Source organism: Globicephala melas, chromosome 12 (genome assembly GCF_963455315.2).
Source record: "Globicephala melas chromosome 12, mGloMel1.2, whole genome shotgun sequence".
Classification (NCBI taxonomy): domain Eukaryota; kingdom Metazoa; phylum Chordata; class Mammalia; order Artiodactyla; family Delphinidae; genus Globicephala; species Globicephala melas.
Window position 1 is genome coordinate 2,420,732 of NC_083325.1, and position 21,018 is coordinate 2,441,749.

At 50.4% G+C, this 21,018-nt stretch overlaps 1 protein-coding gene across 3 annotated transcripts in view; it reads left to right on the top strand.

The window, feature by feature from the left end:
- UXS1 (UDP-glucuronate decarboxylase 1) overlaps positions 1-21,018 on the top strand; it is a 74,410-nt gene that overhangs the window by 7,718 nt on the left and 45,674 nt on the right. The window contains exons 2-4 of one of the 3 annotated variants that reach the window (XM_030845077.3): positions 8,714-8,741; positions 9,992-10,055; positions 11,100-11,143. In XM_030845077.3, the coding sequence (XP_030700937.1) occupies positions 8,714-8,741; positions 9,992-10,055; positions 11,100-11,143 (136 nt within the window). Of the gene's footprint in view, positions 1-8,713; positions 8,742-9,991; positions 10,056-11,099; positions 11,144-21,018 lie in introns of those variants that run through there. The other 2 variants (XM_030845079.3, XM_060309067.2) reach the window with 2 other exon arrangements.

Sequence of the window (21,018 nt, forward strand, 5' to 3'; positions counted from 1 at the left end):
GGGGTTTCCTGAGCCATAGGGGTGTCTTCTGTTGTTCCTAAGATGCCCCTTTTGATCACCCTGAGTTTTTGCTTGGGGGTGACTCAGGGTGGGCCCTAGATTGGCTTGGAACGGGGCAGGTCACTGTCAGCCTCACCCCGCCACCTCCGGAAGCTTTGTAAAAAGTCGTCAACAGTGAGGTGTGGCGTGCTCCTCGGTGGGTGAGGAGCTGGGAGGGTGCTGCCTGGAGAGGCCGTGGAGGCTCTGGTCCCTCTGAGAGTATCCATTCGTCTGTTCCTGAGCTGCGTCCTTCCTGATAAACCGGCTGTCGTAAGGAGACTGTCTCTCTGAGTCCTGTGAGTCTTTCTAGCAAATTATCAAACCCAAGGAGGGGGTTGTGGAGCCCTGACTTGCAGCCAGTTGGTTGTGAGAAGCACAGGTGGCCCCGGGCCTGGTGGTGGTGAAGTGTGCCGTCCTGTGGGCCTGAGCCCCTCACCTGCGGGGTCTGCGCTCAGGGCAGCTCGTTGGCGTCCAGGGGGCCGGAGCGCTGGTTGGTGGTGTGGAAACCCCGCACCCTGGGGTCAGCTGTGTTCTGGGGGTGGAAACAGATCTTAGGACGATTTTTCCGTTTCCCCATGTGGTTCTTAAGAACGTGGTCCAGGTGTTGGGAGGGAGGTGAGGGGCCTGGGCTGTGAGGGGCGCGGCGCCCTGGAGGCCCGGGGGTCAGCGGGTGGAGAGGTGCACGGGGTTGGACCCCGGAGCCCAGGGCGGAGGTGACAGGTGCAGGGACTGGGGGCCCTCGGGGCCAGGAGGCAAGGCTGGAGATCTGCCCAGGTGGGAACCCTTCAGCGAGAGGAGCTGCTGTTGGAGGAGAGCCGTGCAGCTGAGGAGCCAGGATGTGATCCACCTGCCCCAGATGTTCAGACTCGGGGCTAAGCGCCGCCTGTGTTGCCCCCCGGGCCTGTGGCTGGGTGTCGCTCGCAGCTCTGCACCCTCCCTGGACTCCTGCCTGCCGGGCGTGGGCTGGCAGGTGTGAGCCTGGTGGGGCGGGGGGAGCCCTGCTGCGGGGACGGAGCCCTGGGGGGCGGGAGGCGGGCGGGGTGTCCCGTGGGACTGGCTTTGAGGGGGGCACCCCGCAGAACCCCGCACGCTGGAACTCCCGTGTGTGCATGCACGTCTCCCTTCCTCGTCTTCCGTTTCCTGCCTTTGTGTGGGATGAACATAATACAGTACGTGTAATACGCGTGGGGCGCGATCACCGGAGGGGGCGATGGGAGTGATGTGGAGACTTGGAATCCGGAGCAGGGGCAGGACGGGGACGAGTCACCTGGAGAGAAGGTAGGAGTGTCACGTGGGAGGGCAGACACGGAAGCGCAGCCACGCGGGGCCTGCGCTGGCCGGAGCCTGACGAGGGGGCCGGACCGGGGTCGTGGGCTCGAGGGACTCGCTGGGGCAGGAGCGCGAGGGTCTGCCGGCCACCTGGGGGGAGGGGCGCCCAGAGCTGTGCCCATCACAGAGGGAGAGGCGGCAGGGCTCTTGTGACATCGGTTTGGTTTTTATTTTAGTTTAATTTTCATTTTATATTGAAGTACAGTTGATTTACAGTATTGTGTTAGTTTCAGGTGTACAGCAAAGTGATTCAGTTATACGTATACATATATCCTTTTCAGATTCTTTTCCATTGTAGGTTATTACAAGGTATCGAATATAGTCCCCTGTGCTATGTGGTAGGTCCTTGTTGGTTACCGATTTTGTATACAGTAGCGTGTATATGTTCATCCCAAACTCCTAATTTATCCCTCCCCTCTTCCCCCTTTGGTAACTAAGTTTATTTTGTATGTCTGAGAGTCTGTTTCTGTTTTGTAAAGAAGTTGTTTAACGGTTGTCTTAGAACGCGGAGCCTTGGAGGCCTTGAGCAGGGAGGGGAACAGAGGTGGGCTCTCAGCTTGCGGGGAGATCGGCCGGAGCACTTGTTAAACCCCGGTGGCTCCCCACCCCCTGAGTTTCTGATTGGGGAGCCCTGCCGGGGCCTGAGAATCTGCATTTCCGACAGGCTTCCGGGGAAACGCTGTGTAGCTCCGGTCCGAATGAGCCTCTGCCCTGTCTACCTCGAGGGTCCCGGGGGCTGGGCGCTGTCCCCTCTCCGGGCTCCTCCAACAGCGGGAGTCCTCGAGATGACAGTTGAGTTTGGGGTCTCTACTGCCTGACCGGCTTGGGGATCTCATGGGTCAGCCTGCACTTTGCAAGTGTGGTGCTGCCCTACCTGGACGGACCTAACACTTCGGCTCCCCTGCAGACCTTAGGGAACTTATTTCAGACTTTCTCCCTGCGGGCTGTGGAAATTGCAGTGATACCAGAGCCTAGAAAGGCCTTCCTTGTGTTTCTCAGACTGTCTTATGCGTAAATACACCTGCATGAAGTTTTAAACGTGTGTCTAGTGTGAACAAGCAGAAATGGATTCTACTAAGTCTCTCATCTCAGTTAATAAGTGCCCTTTTTACATGTAAAGACTTTCTAAAGGGACTGATGTTACCTATAACGCCCATAGGTTCTTGCGTTTTTAACCACTTTGGGGCATAAGATTTTTCCCATGGAAATGTTGGGGCAGCTTTTAGGAAAGTCTCTGGGGAGGTGTGAGTCACTTAGGTGTTCTGTGCCGCATTTGGGGACCCGCCAGCTGGGACTCTGGAGGCTGCGGGGTGGGGAGCTGGAGGGCTTGTGCTGGGGCTCGTCCCGGAGGCCGTCCTGGAGGAGGTGTCTCGGGAGGGAAGCAGGGCTGGCGCAGGGCCTCTGCGCGTGGCCTGGGAAGGACGCCAGTCGCCAGCCTGCCGGGGCTCCCCAGACCGCCTCATCCGGGCAGCTTCCATTCTGTGTAACCGCTGGCATGAACGCAGGTCCGGCTGGCGGGGCAGGGTTCCGGGCCAGCTCTCCTCGGGTCGGGGGGCCGGGTGGGCAGGGTTCCAGGCCAGCTCCCCTCGGGTCGGGGGGCAGGAGGGCTCCCCATTCCGTGGCTGCTGCCCTTCGTGTGTGATGCTGCCTGACCCTTAGCCACCTGATGGTTTTAGGGAGACCTGGAGGCGGGGAAGCTCCCTCCTCTGACAGCCCCTGCCTTATCTGGAGAATTTTAAACAGAATAGTATCTTGTGATTTGAATCCTCTGATCGGTTTAGGATGCGTGTCCTTGTCTGCTTTGAAGGCCTTCAGTTGAGCCACCGCAGGGTCTATATCTGTTCCTCGGGGGCCGGAGTTGTGAGGGTTCGTGGGAGGTGAGCAGGGCTCCTCTTCCCTGGGCGCGTTTGATGCTGTGATCACACAAGGCAGGCAGCCTGCGTGGCAGGGATGGGGGCCCCTGGGACCTCAGCCACCCTTTCTGCCCAGGCGGGAGGAACTTTGCCCGGATCCTGGGTCGATGGGAGATTAAAGCACCTGCCTGTGCTCTGGTTCTGGTTGTTCCGCTGCGTGACCGACCCCTTCAGGACTTGCACAGAGCAGCGGCTGTTTCACCACCCTCATGGGTCTGTGGGGTGGGAATTTGAAAAGCAGAGTCTGTTCTCTGGTGGCGTCTAGCCTGACGGTTGGGACTCACACAGCGGGGCTGGAGGGTCCCCTTCCCGGAGACTCGGCTGGCAAGTCTGCCCCTGAGGACAGCTCGGCCGGCGTGGTTGTTGGAGCCCCCGTGGGTGACCTGTCTGCCCTCGGGTGGTCGCGGTCCTGCCGGCTGGCCCTGGGCTGCAGGATCCGGTGTTTCCAGCAACCGAGGCCCACATGCACGCTGGTTCTGACCGGCTGCCCAGACTGCGGGGAGGGCCAGGACCCCTCCTCTGATGGGATGTGTCACCTGTGGCACCAGGGAGGGTCTCGCTCTCTGAACATCACGCTGACGCTGCGGAGTGCAGCAGACGGGCTGGGCCTGGCCTCTGCTGAGCCCTGTCTCGGGACCCGAGAGGAGCAGGGGCGGCCGGGGGAAGGCGCCCGCACTGCAGCGTCCTGGAACTTTCTCCACAGACGGTGCGTGGTTCGGATGAGCCCAGGAGCCTGGGCGGTACGGGTTTCCATTGTGAATCCGCCTCTGGATGAAGCGTTTCTTACCTGCGCAGGTGGAGCATCTTTCTCGGTCAGTGGGCTGCGTGGCCCTGAGGGTTTCACGAGGTCTCCGTGCTCAGTTTGGGTTTGATCACGTGTCCCACGGGCGTCTGGGGGGAATGAGCTTAGCAGCCGGTTTGGGGAAAACAAGGCGCCTGTCTCCGTGGGAGTGGGGATGAGCCCGGGCCCTAGACGGGCTATGCAGGCCTGGGAAGGAGGCCCCCGCATGGCCCTGTCACACGGCTGTGGGGTGACCTGACAAGTCACAGGTGCTCCTCTTGGCTCTGGTCTTCAGCTGTGACGTGGGAGTGACAGCGTGACCTTGGGCTTGGAAACGGTGAGCCCGGAAGGCCCCTGCAAGGGCCCTGGCGTCATTCCAGTGCCACCGAGTCCCTGAGCCACCTTGTCCTTGTCCTGAGACCCAGGCCGGGTCTGTTCAGGGTCTGTTCCTGCCCCCCATTAGACACCTCTCCCCGTCACTGTGGGATGGAGAGGGAGGCGAGAGTGCGTTTGTCCCAGCCGTTATCCCTCCCGCAGCCGCCCCCCAGCTCTTAGCCTGTGACAAACCCGTGTCACACCCGCCCTGACCTCCCGGCCCATCCTGACGCCCTGTCCTCTGCTTTCAGCTCGCTTCTCCCCTGCCCGTCTGCCCCTCACACCCCTGCTTCCTCTGGTGCTGAAACCCTGCTGCCTTCACCACGCTGAGTGATGCTGGTCACCTGCTAACCAGGGCCCAGCTACCTAAGGGGAAGCAGTGGTGCTCGCCTTCAGTTCATGGGCAGAATCCTTGGGGGAGCTTGTCAGGAACACAGCCCCCGAGGCCCACCCTGAGCTGCAGCCTCGTCTTCCCTCCCCGGGGACCTCTGCTGCCCTTCTCCTCCCAGGGCATCCATCTCCTGCTGAGCCCAGAAGGCGGCTCTGCTTCTGAAGATAAAAAGGACTAAGCAAGTGATGTTTGTGAGAAAGGAAAAGCATTCCCTGACCTCCGTTTGGCTGGTTTTGGTGCCTGGCCTGCCCGTGCTTGGTGTTTTGAGTGAATAAGGACACTCCTGCTCTTGCAGGGAGACCCGCCCTAAGCCGCCAGTTAAAAAGAGGTGTGCCGTGGTCACCATGGCCACACGGGGGGCCACAGCGTACCCTGCGGGGGGGGGGGGCGCTGTCCCGAGAATGGAGTGCCCTGGCGAGGTGCCCGGAGACCCTGTAAAGGCAGCTGAAGTGGTGAGGAGGTGCGGAGTCCTGCGGGAGCAGGGGCTGCAAGGGGGTCTGATGGTGGGGGGGTGGGTCACGAAGCCCTGGGGTGGGCGGGGAAGAGCAGCTGGGGAGGAGGGCACGTGTCCAGGTGCCGCGAAGGGGCATTTCCCGCCCACGGTCCGCATTATCCGTCTGTAAAGGGCGGCGAAGCTCCTGAGGTGCGCGTCTTCCCCGGCAGATCCCGGGCAGCCCGCGCTTCCTGAGGGAGACGAAGAAGCAGAGCCCTGCTGGGGCCGGGGGGATGACTCGGGAGACCTGTGTGTCTACTTCCCGGGACAGGGAGGGCAGCCTTACCTGCTCTCAGGTGGTCTAGGTGACTGCAGGAGGACCGAGAAATGTCTCCAAAATAGACATTTTAAAGAGATTCAGGAAGAGGTTGAGAAGGAGAAAACGGAATAAACTAATAACCGCGGGATGATTTGGGAAGACGATCAAAAGGCTGTCACCACTCGGAAGGCACCTTAGGGCCTGGGTCATCTCAGGCGCAGTTAGTTCCCTGGCACAGAGAGAGGGGGACGCTTCCGGGCTGTTTTGATGAGGAGCTAATCCTAAAGCCAGAATGAGACAAGGTACTCATTTCAGGTCCACAGTGAGGACAAGTGTCACAGGGTCTGCACCTCCTGGTTCACGGGTACCTGGCATCCCAGGTGAGCAGTGACCCAGATAGAGACCGGGGACAGGGGGCATGCAGCTTAGCAGGGACTCAAGAACCTTTTCTCTCCTTTTTACAAAGCAAGGTAAGCACATAGATACAAGGAAAAAATAGTCAGCATTTGAACTCAGTATTTTGGCGTCTTCAGACAGTCTTTTTTTTTTTCTGTGTAATTTTTAGTAGCAGATATATTTTCTCGTCTGGGGCCGTCACACCTGCATTATCAGGTTGCAGCATGGTTTCGTTGCCATATTTTTATTGAGATGTAATTGATATATAACGTTTTATTAGTTTCAGGTGTACATGTGATGATTCAATGTGCGTGTGTGTTGGGAAATGATCACCATAAGTTTACTTAACATCCGTCACCACACAGTTAGATTTTTTTTTTTTTTTGCGGTACGCGGGCCTCTCACCGCTGCGGCCTCTCGGGTTATGGAGCACAGGCTCCGGACGCGCAGGCTCAGCGGCCATGGCTCACGGGCGCAGCCGCTTCGCGGCATGTGGGATCTTCCCAGACCGGGGCACGAACCTGTGTCCCCTGCATCGGCAGGCGGACTCTCAACCACTGCGCCACCAGGGAAGCCCCACAGTTACAGATTTCTGTGCGTGTGTCATGAGATCCTGGAAGACTCACTGTCTTAGCAGCTTCCTTCAAATACTTAGGACAGTGTTGTTAACTACAGTCACATGCTGTACACGACATCCCCAGGACTTATTTTAACCCCATTTCACACCACCCATCCCTCACCTCCCACCTCCCACGTCTGGCAACCGCTGATCTGTTCTCTGTACCTGTGAGCTTGGGTTTTTGTTGTTTGTTTTTAGAGTCTATGTGTAAGTGAGATCCTACGGTATTTGTTTTTCTCTGACATTCACTTGGTGTAATGCCTTGAGGATCCAGCAGTGTTGCCGCGCATGGCAGGATCTCCATCTTTTTGTGGCTGAATCATATTCCATTGTGTATATACACCGTATCTTCTTTACCCATTCATCCGTCAGTGGACGCTCACCTGACGTCTGTATCCTGGCTGTTGTGAATAGTGCCGCAGTGACCATAGAGGTACATGTATCCTTCGGAATTAGTGTTCTCATTGCCTTTGGATGAATAGCCTGGAGTGGAATTGCTGGATCGGGTGGTAGTTCTGTTTTTAATTTTTTGAGGAACCTCTGCACCATTTTCCGTAGCGGCTGCACCAGTTTACATTCCCACCAACAGTGAGTGAACCAGGGTTCCCTTTTCTCCGCACCCTCACCAACACCTGTTATCGCTTATCTTTTTTGATAATTGTTACAGTCATATTTAATGACTTTATGATTTCATCACGTGAATGGCTATATCATAATTTATATAATAGTTCCCCAATTGTAATGTATTTTGGTTTACTTTTTTTCTTAATTATAAATAAGGCTGTGCCTCGTGAAGGCTGCTTTCTTGTGTGTATACTCATTTCCTGAGGATGATCCTCAAAAGTAGGATCCCATGGTCCAAAGGCATAAACATTCTTTGTTTTATAATGAGTAATGAAAATAGTACAGCTCCATTTTAATTTCTCCCATTTCTTGCTTACTTGCCACTTTCTACTTATTTATTGCTTATCTTTTCGATCATAGTTTCCTCTTGTGTTGGAAGAGGGCTGTGCTTTTATGATTTCATCATGCCCCTTGTTCACAACGGGGCTCTCTTGCAAGGAGCATGATTTTGGACACTGAGAACTCTGCAGTGAACGTTTATCAGCCCCCCTGCTGGGTATCGGCAGATGCAGTGAGAACATGCCTAGTGTCGCCCCTCACCTCAGGGCCTTCCCAAGCTCCCAGGATTGGCAGCCCCGGACTCCAGGGTGTGTGTGTGTTTGCTCCCTGCTTTCCCCAGCATCTGGCAGCACCTGAGTGCTCCTGGCCTCGGGAGGTGCGCATCACTGGGGGAGTGGGCACGTGGGGGCCGTGTCGGCATGTGGACAGAGCCTTAGCGACACCGTTCTCTGTGGACGTCTCTCTGTGAGGTACCCTCTGGTCAGTAACTTCAAGTGCGTGTCATGGTCTAGTGTGTCTGTAAAGTCACCCCTGGTAAAATCCACTGCGGCAGCCGGACTGGTTTAGACGCGGTTACTCAGCTGTCTGCCGTCAGGGAGGTGGCCCAGCAGACGAGGCTGTGATGTAGGGGAGCTGGGTGAGGGCTGAGGGAGAGGACGGCCACAGGGTCAGGCCATCCTCTGCTTCTCTGAGTCTCGGTCTCATCGACGTTGGAGGGGAGGGGTTGGACTGAGCCCTGGGATCTCTTTGATTCTTGCAGGTCTTTGATTCCCGTGACCGGCTCTTCCTCAAAGGCTGGGGACGTACTGCGTATCAAAGCACGTGCACCGTGGCACTCCAGGCCCCAGAAGGTTATGCCAGCGTCAGGGGTATATAGGGTCACCTTTTCGCTGATGTTTAGTCGCACTTACTATTTTATTTATGTAGGAACGTATGTATGTATTACCGGCTGCACTGTGCAGCATGCAGGGTCTTAGTGCCCCGACCAGGGATCGAACCTGCACCCCCTGCAGTGGAAGCACGGAGTCCTAACCGTTGGACCGCCAGGGAAGTCCCAGGACTTATTATTTTGAAAGTGTGCATTTTATTGTCTTCGTGAGCTATAGTTTTCATAGGCAACTTTAAGATATTGGTTAAAAATTAATATTGTATTACTTGGAGTCCTTGAATGTTGTGAACTTAAATATTGACTGCTCCTTTCTCTTTCTCTTACAGCTATTTGGGGCAACTTGGTTAATATGAGGTAATTGTTTTTAATAACTCGGCTGTTACGTTTGGGTTGAGAGGATACATTTCATTGTTACATATACACCATGACGTCATGGGCTGATTGAGGACGATGTAAAAACGGAACTGAGCTTGGTGTTCACACGTCCAACACGTCTTCTGTCCTGGGGTGTTCCGGAGGACGCAGCTGGTTATCACGCTGACCCAAGTCCAGCTCGGATGTGACGGTGAATCTCGAGGCAGCCGTGGCGGCTCCTTGATGCCCGCCTCAGGCCTGCCTGGCCTTGTAGACAGAAGAGGGTGGACCTGAGCTTTCAGGCTCCTGAAATGTAAATGGCATTTCTGGGCGGCTTGAGCAAAGCACTCAGGGGCACCTTTCCAAAGCCTCTTAGGGAAACCGAGGCTGCCCTCACCCCCAGGAGCAGACCGGTGGATGCTTGAGCCCACTGTCCGTCCCAGGGGAGGGAGGACCCGGGGACCTTCTGGCCTGAGTGAGCATTATTTGTGTTGCTCAGCAGAGCTTGAGGGACACTTGTAAAAGTCAAATCCTTGTGTCAGTATTCTTAAAAAAAAAAACAGGGAAAGTCATAAGCATTCATTGTAAAAACAGATTTGGTGCCGTGAGTACAGTTTTACATTTAAAGAAAAACCCCCTCCACTTTGTACTTCTTGGTGTGACTGTCAAAGAGCAGCAGTCGCACTGCGGCGGCAGCAGGCTTGGGAAGTCAGTGCAGCTGTGGGCAGCCGGGGAGGGTCGCTCTGCCCCCACCGGGCTCTTCACGTCCAGTGGGGTTTGCAGGGCGGCTGGGGCCGTGTTGACCCAATTCCTCCCGCCGGGGCTGGTGTGTGTCTCCTGACAGAGGCCCCTGTGTGTGGCTGGAGGGCTGCTCAGGCCCCATTAAAGGAGCTCTGTCTTTGCACTTGGAAAAACTCCATTTTGCATTAAATCCCAGGAAAGCCCAGCAGAGAAACTTGTACTCCCTATAGACACGCTTCCTGCCTCTAATTTACAATCCCGTGTTGGGTGGAATGTGAAAGTGAGATGGTCTTAGTTTAACAGAAGCGCCCCGTCAGGTGGTGGTGAGCCTGGGGTACGGCGCTGAGGGGCTACCCCCAGCCCCCTCCTCCCCCGCCATCCTGGGGGGTTGGTGCCCGGGTCGGGTTCTTGGGGAGGAGGGGGCGACCTGCACCCTTTGGCCTGTTGCGGTGATTTGTTCAGAAGTACACCTGGGAGTCACAGAGTCTTTCCTGGTCTCAGTTTTGTAGTTTTCTACTCAACAGGTCCATCCAGGAAAATGGTGAACTCAAGATTGAAAGCAGGATTGAAGAGGTTAGTCTCTTTTCCAAGCTTTGCCCCTCCTTTTCCTGCTAATTGGTCCACTTCAGTCCCTTTGCTTGCGCTGGTATCTTTATCGTGGCCGCTTGATGCTGACCTGTGATTCTGAAACCGTCTCGCGGAAATCATTCCCTCATTTAAGAAGGACTTTGTTAGGCTGTGGCCGCACCTCTGTCAGCATTTGTCCATTTGTTAAGGTGCAGTGTGTTAAATCTGCCCTCCAGGCAAGATGGATTTAAGCTCTTCTGTGACTTTTCAGGGGAGCCTTTCCAGGCTTCCTTAGAGGAACGGCAGTGAGGACCTTCACCAGGGATGGGGGCAGGGGCCACCCTCCACTCACCTGAGCAGGTGCCAACAGGAAACACGGCCCGACTCCTTTGCGAGGACCCGGGGACACGCAGAGCAGGGCGGGCGCACGAGCGGAGGGGAGGCTGCGGCCTGCCTCACTGAAAGCCGGCAACTCTAGCCCACTTCACACCTTCTGGTTAAAATAATTGCTCGGGTTTTAGTCCAGCGTCGGTGCAGACTGACTGTTGTAATCTGGGCTGTGGGAGCGCTGGGAGCTGCTCACGGTGACTTGGAGGCACATACCGGCCGTCCTGTGCAGCCCCGGCCCTGGCCCACGAATGCAGTGGACACACGGCCTGCGACGCAGGCGCTGTGCTGATGGCAGGCGACACACGGGGGGCAGCCCCCGGGGGTCCTCTCTCTCACCTGAAGAGAAGTGGGGGTGGTGATCACCTGTTTTCACGAGCCTGAACCACCTCTGACTTTGCCCGTGAGGTCGGGAAGGAAAAAGGTGAATTTCCTGAGGGCTTAGGCATCTCTGGAGCGAGAGATTCCAACACGCAGTTCAGTATCTCGATTCTAGGATTGTGAGTCACGGGGTCTTACTTAACCTCAAGTTGGAGGTGAATCGTAGAAGGAATTAAAATCTGTTTCACATCACGTCCTGTCCCTCTGGAACATCAGAGTGGGTGAACGTGGCGGAGGACTGGGTTTCTGCTTGAAAACTGATACTGGTTATTTTCGTTTTAGATTGTTGAACCACTAAGAGAGAAAATCAGAGATTTGGAAAAAAGGTATGTGTACTTTTTCTTTTGTCTAAGAAAATACTTATATCTTACTGACCTTAGAAGGTCAATATCTAATGTCAGTTCATCTTAGCTGAGTAATTAACTCTGTAATTTCAAAGATACAAGGCACTTTCAAGACAGGGACTTTTCCACGAGAACGTCAATTTTTACTCTAAAATTCGAATGCAGTGTTTTTAAATCTTTTTTTCCTTTGCTCATTAAAAAGTATTTCTGATGAAAGCTATGGGCTCTCTCAAGAAAAAAAATATTTAAATGATTTTTTTAACATCTTTATTGGAGTATAATTGCTTTACAATGTTGTGTTTTTGCTGTATAACAGAGTGAATTAGCTACATGCATACGTATATCCCCATATCTCCTCCCTCTTGTGTCTCCCTGCCACCCTCCCTATCCCTATCCCTATCCCTATCCCTTCTAGGTGGTCGCAAAGCACTGAGCTGACCTCCCTGTGCTATGCGGCTGCTTCCCACTAGCTATCTATTTCACATTTGGTAGTATATATATGTCCATGCCACTCTCTCACTTCGTCCCAGCTTACCCTTCCCCTTGCCTTTGTCCTTTATTCCTGTCCTGCCCCTAGGTTCATCAGAACCATTTTTTTTTTTTTAGATTCCATATATATGTGTTAGTGTTCGGTATTTGTTTTTCTCTTTCTGAATTACTTCACTCTGTATGACAGACTCTAGGTCCATCCTCCTCACTACAAATAACTCAATTTCGTTTCTTTTTATGGCTGAGTAATATTCCATTGTATATACGTGCCACATCTTCTTTATCCATTCATCTGTTGATGGACAGTTAGGTTGCTTGCATGTCTTGGCTACTGTTAATAGTGCTGCAGTGAACATTGTGGTATGTGACTCTTTGATGGTTTTCTCAGGCTATGTGCTCAGTTTTGGGATTGCTGGGTCACATGGTAGTTCTATTTTTAGTTTTTTAAGGAACCTCCATACTGTTCTCTATAGTGGCTGTATCAATTTACATTCTCATCAACAGTGCAGGAGGGTTCCCTTTTCTCCACGCTCTCTCCTGCATTTATTATTTGTAGATTTTTTGATGATGGCCATTCTGACAGGTGTGAGGTGATACCACACTGTACTTTTGATTTGCATTTCTCTAATGATTAGTGATGTTGAGCATCCTTTCATGTGTTTGTTGGCCATCTGTATGTCTTCTTTGGAGAAATGTCTATTTAGGTCTTCTGCCCATTTTTGGATTGGGTTGTTTTTTTTTTTTTGGTAGTACACGGGCCTCTCCTGTCGTGGCCTCTACCGTTGCAGAGCACAGGCTCCAGACATGCAGGCTCAGCAGCCATGGCTCACGGGCCTAGCCGCTCCGCGGCATGTGGGATCTTCCCGGACCGGGGCACGAACCTGTGTCCCCTGCATCGGCAGGCGGACTCTCAATCACTGCGCCACCAGGGAAGCCCCTGTGCAAAAGCTTTTAAGTTTCATTAGGTCCCATTTGTTTATTGTTGTTTTTATTTACATTATCCTAGGAGGTGGATCAAAAAAGATCTTGCTGTTATTTATGTCATAGAGTGTTCTGCCTATGTTTTCCTCTAAGAGTTTTATAGTGTCTCCCCTTACATTTAGGTCTTTAATCCATTTTGAGTTTATTTTTGTGTATGGTGTTAGGAATTGTTCTAATTTCATTCTTTTGCATGTAGCTGTCCAGTTTTCCCAGCACCATTTGTTGAAGTGTCTGTCTTTTCTCTGTTATATAGTCTTGCCTCCTTTATCAAAGATAAGGTGACCATATGTGCATGAGTTTATCTCTGGCCTTTCTGTCCTGTTCCATTGAGCTGTATTTATGTTTTTGTGCCAGTACCATACTGTCTTGATTACTGTAGCTTTGTAGTATAGTCTGAATTCTGGGAGACTGATTCCTCCAGCTCCATTTTTCTTTCTCAGGATTGCTTTGGCTATTCGGGGTCTTTTGTGTTTCCATACAAATTGCGAAATTTTTTGTTCTAGTTCTGTGAAAAATGCCAGTGGTAGTTTGATAGGGATTGCATTGAATCTGTAGATTGCTTTGGGTAGTAGAGTCATTTTCACAATGTTGATTCTTCCAATCCAAGAACATGGTATACCTCTCTACCTGTTGGTATCATCTTTCATTTCTTTCATCAGTGTCTTATACTTTTCTGCATACAGATCTTTTGTCTCCTTAGGTAGGTTTATTCCTAGATATTTTATTCTTTTTGTTGCAGTGGTAAATGGGAGTGTTTCCTTAATTTCTCTTTCAGATTTTTCATCATTAGTGTATAGGAATGCAAGAGATTTCTGTGCATTAATTTTGTATCCTGCTACTTTACCAAATTCATTGATTAGCTCTAGTACTTTTCTGGTAGCATCTTTAGGATTCTCTGTGTATAGTATGATGTCATCTGCAAACAGTGACAGTTTTACTTCTTTTCCGATTTGTATTCCTTTTATTTCCTTTTCTTTGATTGCTGTGGCTAAAACTTCCAAAACTATGTTGAATAAGAGTGGTGAGAGTGGACAGCCTTGCATTGTTCCTGATCTTAGAGGAAATGGTTTCAGTTTTTCACCATTGAGGATGATGTTGGCTGTGGGTTTGTCGTATATGGCCTTTATTATGTTGAAGTAAGTTCCCTCTATGCCCACTTTCTGGAGGGTTTTTATCATAAATGAGTGTTGAATTTTGTCAAGCTTTTTCTGCATCTGTTGAGATGATCATATGGTTTTTATCCTTCAATTTGTTAATATGGTGTAACACATTGTTTTGCGTATATTAAAGAATCCTTGCATTCCTGGGATAAACCCCACTTGATCATGGTGTATGATCCTTTTAATGTGCTGTTAAATTCTGTTTGCTAGTATTTTGTTGAGGATTTTTGCATCTATGTTCATCAGTGATATTGGCCTGTAGTTTTCTTTCTGACATCTTTGTCTGGTTTTGGTATCAGGGTGATGGTGGCCTCATAGAATGAGTTTGGGAGTGTTCCTCCCTCTGCTATATTTTGGAAGAGTTTGAGAAGGATAGGCGTTAGCTTTTCTCTAAATGTTTGATAGAATTCGCCTGTGAAGCCATCTGGTCCTGGGCTTTTGTTTGTTGGCAGATTTTTAATCACAGTTTCTGTTTCAGTGCTGTGATTGGTCTGTTTATATTTTGTATTTCTTCCTGGTTCTGTCTCAGGAGGTTGTGTTTTTCTAAGAATTTGTCCATTTCTTCCAGGTTGTCCATTTTATCAGCATATAGTTGCTTGTAGTAATCTCTCATGATTCTTGGTATTTCTGCAGTGTCAGTTGTTACTTCTCCTTTTTCATTTCTAATTCTATTGATTTGAGTTTTCTCCCTTTTTTTCTTGATGAGTCTGGCTAATAGTTTATCAATTTTGTTTATCTTAGAGAACCAGCTTTTAGTTTTTATTGATCTTTGCTATTGTTTCCCTCATTTCTTTTTATTTCTGATCTGATCTTTATGATTTCTTTCCTTCTGCTAACTTTTTTGGGTTTTTTTTTTTGTTTTTCTTTTAATTGCTTTAGGTGTAAGGTTAGGTTGTTTATTTGAGATTTTTCTTATTGCGGTAGGATTGTTTGCTATAAACTTCCCTCTTAGAACTGCTTTTGCTGCATCCCATAGGTTTTGCATCATCATGTTTTCATTGTCATTTGTCTCCAGGTATTTTTTTGATTTCCTCCTCAGTGATTGCTTGGTTATTTAGTAGCGTAGTGTTTAGCCTCCATGTGTTTGTATTTTTTACAGTTCTTTTTCCTGTAATTGATATCTAGTCTCATAGCATTGTGGTCAGAAAAGATACTTGATATGATTTCAGTTTTCTTAAATTTACCAAGGCTTGATTTGTGACCCAAGATATGGTCTGTCCTGGGGAATGTTTCATGAGCACTTGAGAAGAAAGTGTATTGTGTTGTTTTTGAATGGAATGTCCTATAAATATCAATTAATTGAAGCTTATGTTTCCTTATTTATTTTCATTTTGGATGATCTGTCCATTGGTGAAAGTGGGGTGTTAAAGTCCCCTACTATGATTGTGTTAGTGTTGATTTCCCCTTTTATGGCTGTTAACATTTGCCTTATGTATTGAGGTGCTCCTGTGTTGGGTGCATAAATATTTACAATTGTTATATCTTCTTGGATTGATTCCTTGAACATTATGTAGTGTCCTTCTTTGTCTCTTGTAATAGTCTTTATTTTAAAGTCTATTTTGTCTGATATGAGTATTGCTACTCCAGCTTTCTTTTAATTTCTATTTGCATGGAATATCTTTTTCCATCCCCTCACTTTCAGTCTGTATGTGTCCCTAGGTCTGAAGTGGGTCTCTTGTAAACAGCATATATACGGGTCTTATTTTTGTATCCATTTAGCCAGTCTGTGTCTTTTGGTTGGAGCATTTAATCCATTTACATTAAAGGTAATTATTGATATGTATGTTCCTATTACCATTTTCTTAATTGTTTTGGTTTTGTAGGTCTTTTACTTCTCTTTTGTTTCCTGTGTAGAGAAGTTCCTTTAGCATTTGTTGTAAAGCTTGTTTGGTGGTGCTGAAGTCTCTTAACTTTTCCTTGTCTGTAAAGGTTTTAGTTTCTCTTGAAAATCTGAATGGCATCCTTGCTGGGTAGAGTGATCTTGGTTGTAGGTTTTTCCCTTTCATCACTTTAAATATGTCCTGCCACTCCCTTTTGGCTTGCAGAGTTTCTGCTGAAAGATCAGCTATTAACCTTATGGAGATTCCCTTGTATGTTATTTGTTGCTTTTCCCTTGCTGCTTTTAATATTTTTTCTTTGTGTTTAACTGTTGATAGTTTGATTAATATGTGTCTTGGCGTGTTTCTCTTTGGGTTTATCCTGTGTGGGACTCTCTGTGCTTCCTGTACTTGATTGACTATTTCCTTTCCCATGTTAGGGAAGTTTTCAACTATAATCTCTTCAGATATTTTCTCAGACCCTTTCCTTTTCTCTTCTTCTTCTGGGACCCCTGTAATTCGGATGTTGGTGCGTTTAACATTGTCCTAGAGGTCTCTGAGACTGTCCTGAATTCTTTTCATTCTTTTGTCTTTATAGTGCTCTACGGTAGTTATTTCCACTATTTTATCTTCCAGCTCACTTATCCGTTCTTCTGCCTCAGTTATTCTGCTATTGATTTCTTCTAGAGTATTTTTTTTTCTCCCGGTACACGGGCCTCTCACTGTTGTGGCCCCTCCCGCTGTGGAGCACAGGCTCTGGACGTGTAGGCTCAGTGGCCATGGCTCACGGGCCCAGCTGCTCCATGGCATGTGGGATCCTCCCAGATTGGGGTGTGAACCCCCGTCCCCTGCATCGGCAGGCAGACTCTCAACCACTGCGCCACCAGGGAAGCCCTAGAGTATTTTTAATTTCAGTTATTGTGTTGTTCATCACTGTTTGTTTGCTCTTTAGTTCTTCTAGATCCTTGTAAAATGTTTCTTGTATTTTCCTCATTCTGTTTGAGATTTTGGATCATCTTTACTATCATTACTCTGAATTCTTTTTCAGGTAGGTTGCCTATTTTGTCTTCATTCATTTGGTCTTGTAGGTTTTTACCTTGCTCCTTCGTCTGTGACGTATTTTTTTGTCATTTCATTTTTTCTTTTTTTTTTTTTTGATGGGTGGGACTGTATTCCTGTCTTACTGGTTGTTTGGCCTGAGGTGTCCAGCACTGGAGTTTGCAGGCAGTTGGATAGAGCTGGGTCTTGGTGCTGAGATGAGATCCTCTGGCAGGCCTTGCTCTGATTGATGTTCCCTGGGGTCTGAGGTTCTGTGTTAGTCCAGTGGTTTGGACTCGGAGCTCCCACCCCAGGAGCTTGGGCCCAGCTTCTGGCCTGGGAACTGAGATCCCGCAAGCCAGTCGCTGGGGATTCCTCCCGCCCCTTAGGTGTCCGTGGTCCCCCAGCGGTGCCTGGTAGGTGCCCTAGTTGTGTGGAGACACAAAGTTAATTGATTTTTTTCAGGAGTCTTCCTGAAGCCCGACCCCAGATCCTGTGGGAAAGCCTTTCCTCTAAGGCCCTCTGTCAGTTTGATTTCTGCAACCTGTGACGATGCAGACACATGTCCGCATCAGTGTCATTGGTCCCCCCGCCAGTAAAATTCCCAAATAGTCTGAATGTTGGTAGAAGGAAGGATCTAGGGGTGTTGAAACCTTCCTTTCCCAAGCCCTGCAGATTTCTCAGTTCCTGCAAACTCGCGGCACACAGTTTGAGGCCGCGCCTGCCCTCTTTTGGCTCCAGCAGGCGGTCAGATGGTTTCTAGCACCTGCTGACCATCTCAGAGGATTCCGAAGTAGGAATGCCATTTGTTGGGCCTGGAACCCAGGGCCACTTGGAAGCACCATGGGACGTTAGGGACGGGGAGCCTGTAATTCGTCCCATTCAGTCATTTGTTTGCTTTTGTCCCCATACTGCCAATACATCGGGAAGCTTCCAAAACTGAGTCCAGGCGAAGTGGCTGGCAGGGAAGAATGGTATTAGGTCGTGGACACTCTTACGTGAATCGGTTTCCAGAGGAAGGTCCTGGGTCCTGCTCATGCTCTGTCTGGGCTCCATCTGTGTCTTGGCCTCGGACACGGGGACCTCTCCCTTGAGAGAGTGGAGAAAACTCCCAAGTGTCTGGAGTAACAGTTGGGTCTTAAGAGCTTTAAAAAAGAAAAAGGAAGACATTCATTCATTAAAGTTTGTATATATTTTTTCCCCCTGGGATGTGTTTGGACGATGTGCTTAGCCTTATGTGAGCCTGTTATCAAGTCTAGAATAAGAAGGTAGAAATGGAGAGCAATATTTTTTGATCTCGGTGTTTTCATTAAATGATCAAGGAGAAAGGAGGATGGAGAAAATTCATCAGACTGAATGTGTTCGTTCACTCTCTTCTTGCCCTCAGCTGATGGTTATATGCAGTCACCAAGCTATCAATTTTAACTCTTACCTGGAGCAAACGTTGTTACTTGTTTTTTTAACTGATTCCATCACTAATAGAAGGCTGTTATTTGTGCTTTTATCTTTCTTGCCACTGTCCGGAGCTGAAATGACACTGCCTGTAACATTTCATTGGATGGGAACCAGAAATCCTGCCTTCGATAGGACTGCTGTAATTTGAGGACTGTTAATTGAAGCTGTTTAAAAAATAAATAGTTTACAGTAAGAAGTAACCCACCACAAGTTTTACCTTGGCTGAAAAAGAAAGAAAAAATCTGCCCACCAGTGATTATTTTCTTTAGAGAATAGCATTAACTTTCTTACGAAAAGAACGTGAATCATTTAGGTAACTCTTCTAAGGCAGTGGCTTTACACGCAGGATCTCTTGAATTATGAGAATTATACAAACTCCCTTTGATACTTCTGTGATGTTGTTGTTCCTTTTAACTCGGGAAGAGACGCACACGTATGACTGTAATCTGAAATAGTTTTCCGGTAACTCATTCCTGTGAAACCGTGAGAGTTCCCAGTAAGCTGGGCACCGAGGGTGAGTGCCCGCCCCGCGGGGCTGCTTTGCCGTGACTCAGCCTGAAAGGGTTCTGTCCCTCCAGTGGGCGAGCCAGTCAGGTGACAGCTGGGCCCTGGTTACTGGGCGAGTCAGAAGGTCGGGTGCGGACGTGACCTTGTGGAAGTTGGAGGAGCTCGGTCTAGTTTCGTTCCTCCTGACTGTGTGTGATAGGAATGTTCACACAGCCATCCTGACCCCGGCAGCATAAGAATGTCACTGGGAGGAAATACATGATCGTCACTTGGGGGCAGAGGGGCGCCAAGAAATAAGGACACAGTTGACAGGTCAGCACCAATTTACACAGGGAGGCACAGGGGTCAGTGCCGTGCGAGCAGCCTGGGTCGTGGACTCTGCCGTGTTTTGTTTTGTTTTTAGAGAGTACTGACACGTGGGCCCCACTCCCTGCAATGATGCTCTCATTGGCCTAGCATGCAGACTGGGCTTTGGGAGTTGGCACATCTCCCCAAGTCATTCTGATGTACAGGCAAGTTTGATTTCTTTTCTTTCTTTCTTTCTTTCTTTTTAATTGACGTACAGTGGATTGACAGTGTTGTGACTCTCTGGTCTTTTGGTCCTCCTGACCTCACGCTCCAGTTCCTAATAGTTGGATTGCATGCTGTTTCATTCCATCTCCACATCTTTAAACATTCTTTGAATAGATAGCAGGTAATAATGCTAATTAAAATTCTAAGTAAAAGTACCTAGGCTCTCCTAACAAAGAGGAAGGTTAGAGTGTGGAATGGGATAACTAGTGACTGTAGGCTCCATCTGGGGGGTAAGGAAAGGTCCGTTACTGAATTCACGCTTCGTTCTGCCTTCCTGCTGCTTCTCACTCAGAAATGCAGGCTTCAGGTGGGCGGCCTCCTGACCCTGCCCCATGGCTGCTGTGTCCCCAGCGCAGGGCGTGGCCTGGAACAGGTGCTCCAGAAAAGGTGCCTAACACACGAATACGTGGGTGAGCGACACCTGGGTAGGATTTTAAAGGGGCCCTGGCCTTAGAGAAGCCCACACCTCGCCCTTGCCCTGTTCACCCAGCTTGGGGCTCGGGGCTGAGCCACCACCCCTTCGCACGGCCAGCTCGGTCACCCGGCTGTCACCACCTGGGGCGGTGCACACCCAGGAGGACCCTGGCTCCCGCCTAGAGCTTTGTGCCCTGAGTCCTCAAAGCGAGGAACGAGGGCCGTGGGATTGTTTTTTAAACGTTCAGTAACATGATCACCCACGTGGAATCTGAAACTTGGTTGTTACACGTCGGAGAAAAACGGGGCACGAAAGCAGCCAGCGTTGCGTTTCTTAGATCAAGGGCTTCTTAGCACACACTGTTTAGAGCGGTTTTCTTAGTCATCCTGCACCAGTGACTGTGTCAGGCGGCTCTGTCTGCTTCAGTTTTATTTCTTTTAAGGATATTTCCTATAAGAAAACAGTTTGCTCTTCCTGCCTAGTGTAAATAGCATATCTGGTTTCATGTTAAGCTTTCATGCAGGCACTGTTCCAAGCTCACCACTTGGATGAAAATCGGTTTCAGTGGACAAATTGGCCACCTCTTCCTGGATGCACAAGTCTTGTCCTGTGTTCCCTCCGCCCACTTCATTCCCAGGGTGCAGCCCTGGCCCCCCCCTCTCCGTGACTCTCTCTAAAAGCCTTCAGCCTGGAGGGGATGAACCCTCCGTGGGTGGGTGAGGGAAGGGAGGCGTCAGGACGGCCTGGAGGAGAAGCGGGCTGGTGGGCAGCGCGGGGAGGGTGGGATGGAGCTGAGTCAGCTGGGCCCGTGGTTGCTGGGAGCTCAGACTGAGGCTGGAGCAGGGGTGTCGGGCCCTCGGAGAACGGGGTACCGGGCAGGTGGGAGGGCTGCCCCGGCCAGTGCTGGGGCTTGCTTTGTCATCCTCCCCGGCCCCGCTTCATCAAGCGCTTGCTGTGGTGGCTGGGTCCCAGGACAGCTTGCGGGCAGCCCTCTGGCTCGAGGGAGCAGGAAACCCGAGGTGCCCAGAGCTCCTGGGGGTCTTGCCCAGGGGTGTGGACGGGGTCACAGAACTGACATGGGAAGGCTGGCATTCTCACCATCCCCTGGGCGTCTCCCAGCTGCCTGCCTGTGTTTGGCGTCTGCATGGCGAACTTGACCTTTTGAGAGTCTGGAAGCTCCTACAGGGGGATCACGTGCACTGCCAACCCGCCCAGCTCTGTTGTCAGCGAGCTTCACTCCTTCAGGAGACGAGAAGCACCTGCTTCAAGGTCTTGTGTCTGAGCACCTGTCCTGCGCCGTTCAGCTCAGCCCCTGAGGAGATGCGTTCCACGTCCTGGCTGCGGGTGTGGAGCGGATGGAGACAGGGCCCCCGCCCAGCACATCTGCAGTTAAAATAATAACTCCAGAGCTGCTTTCTCCAC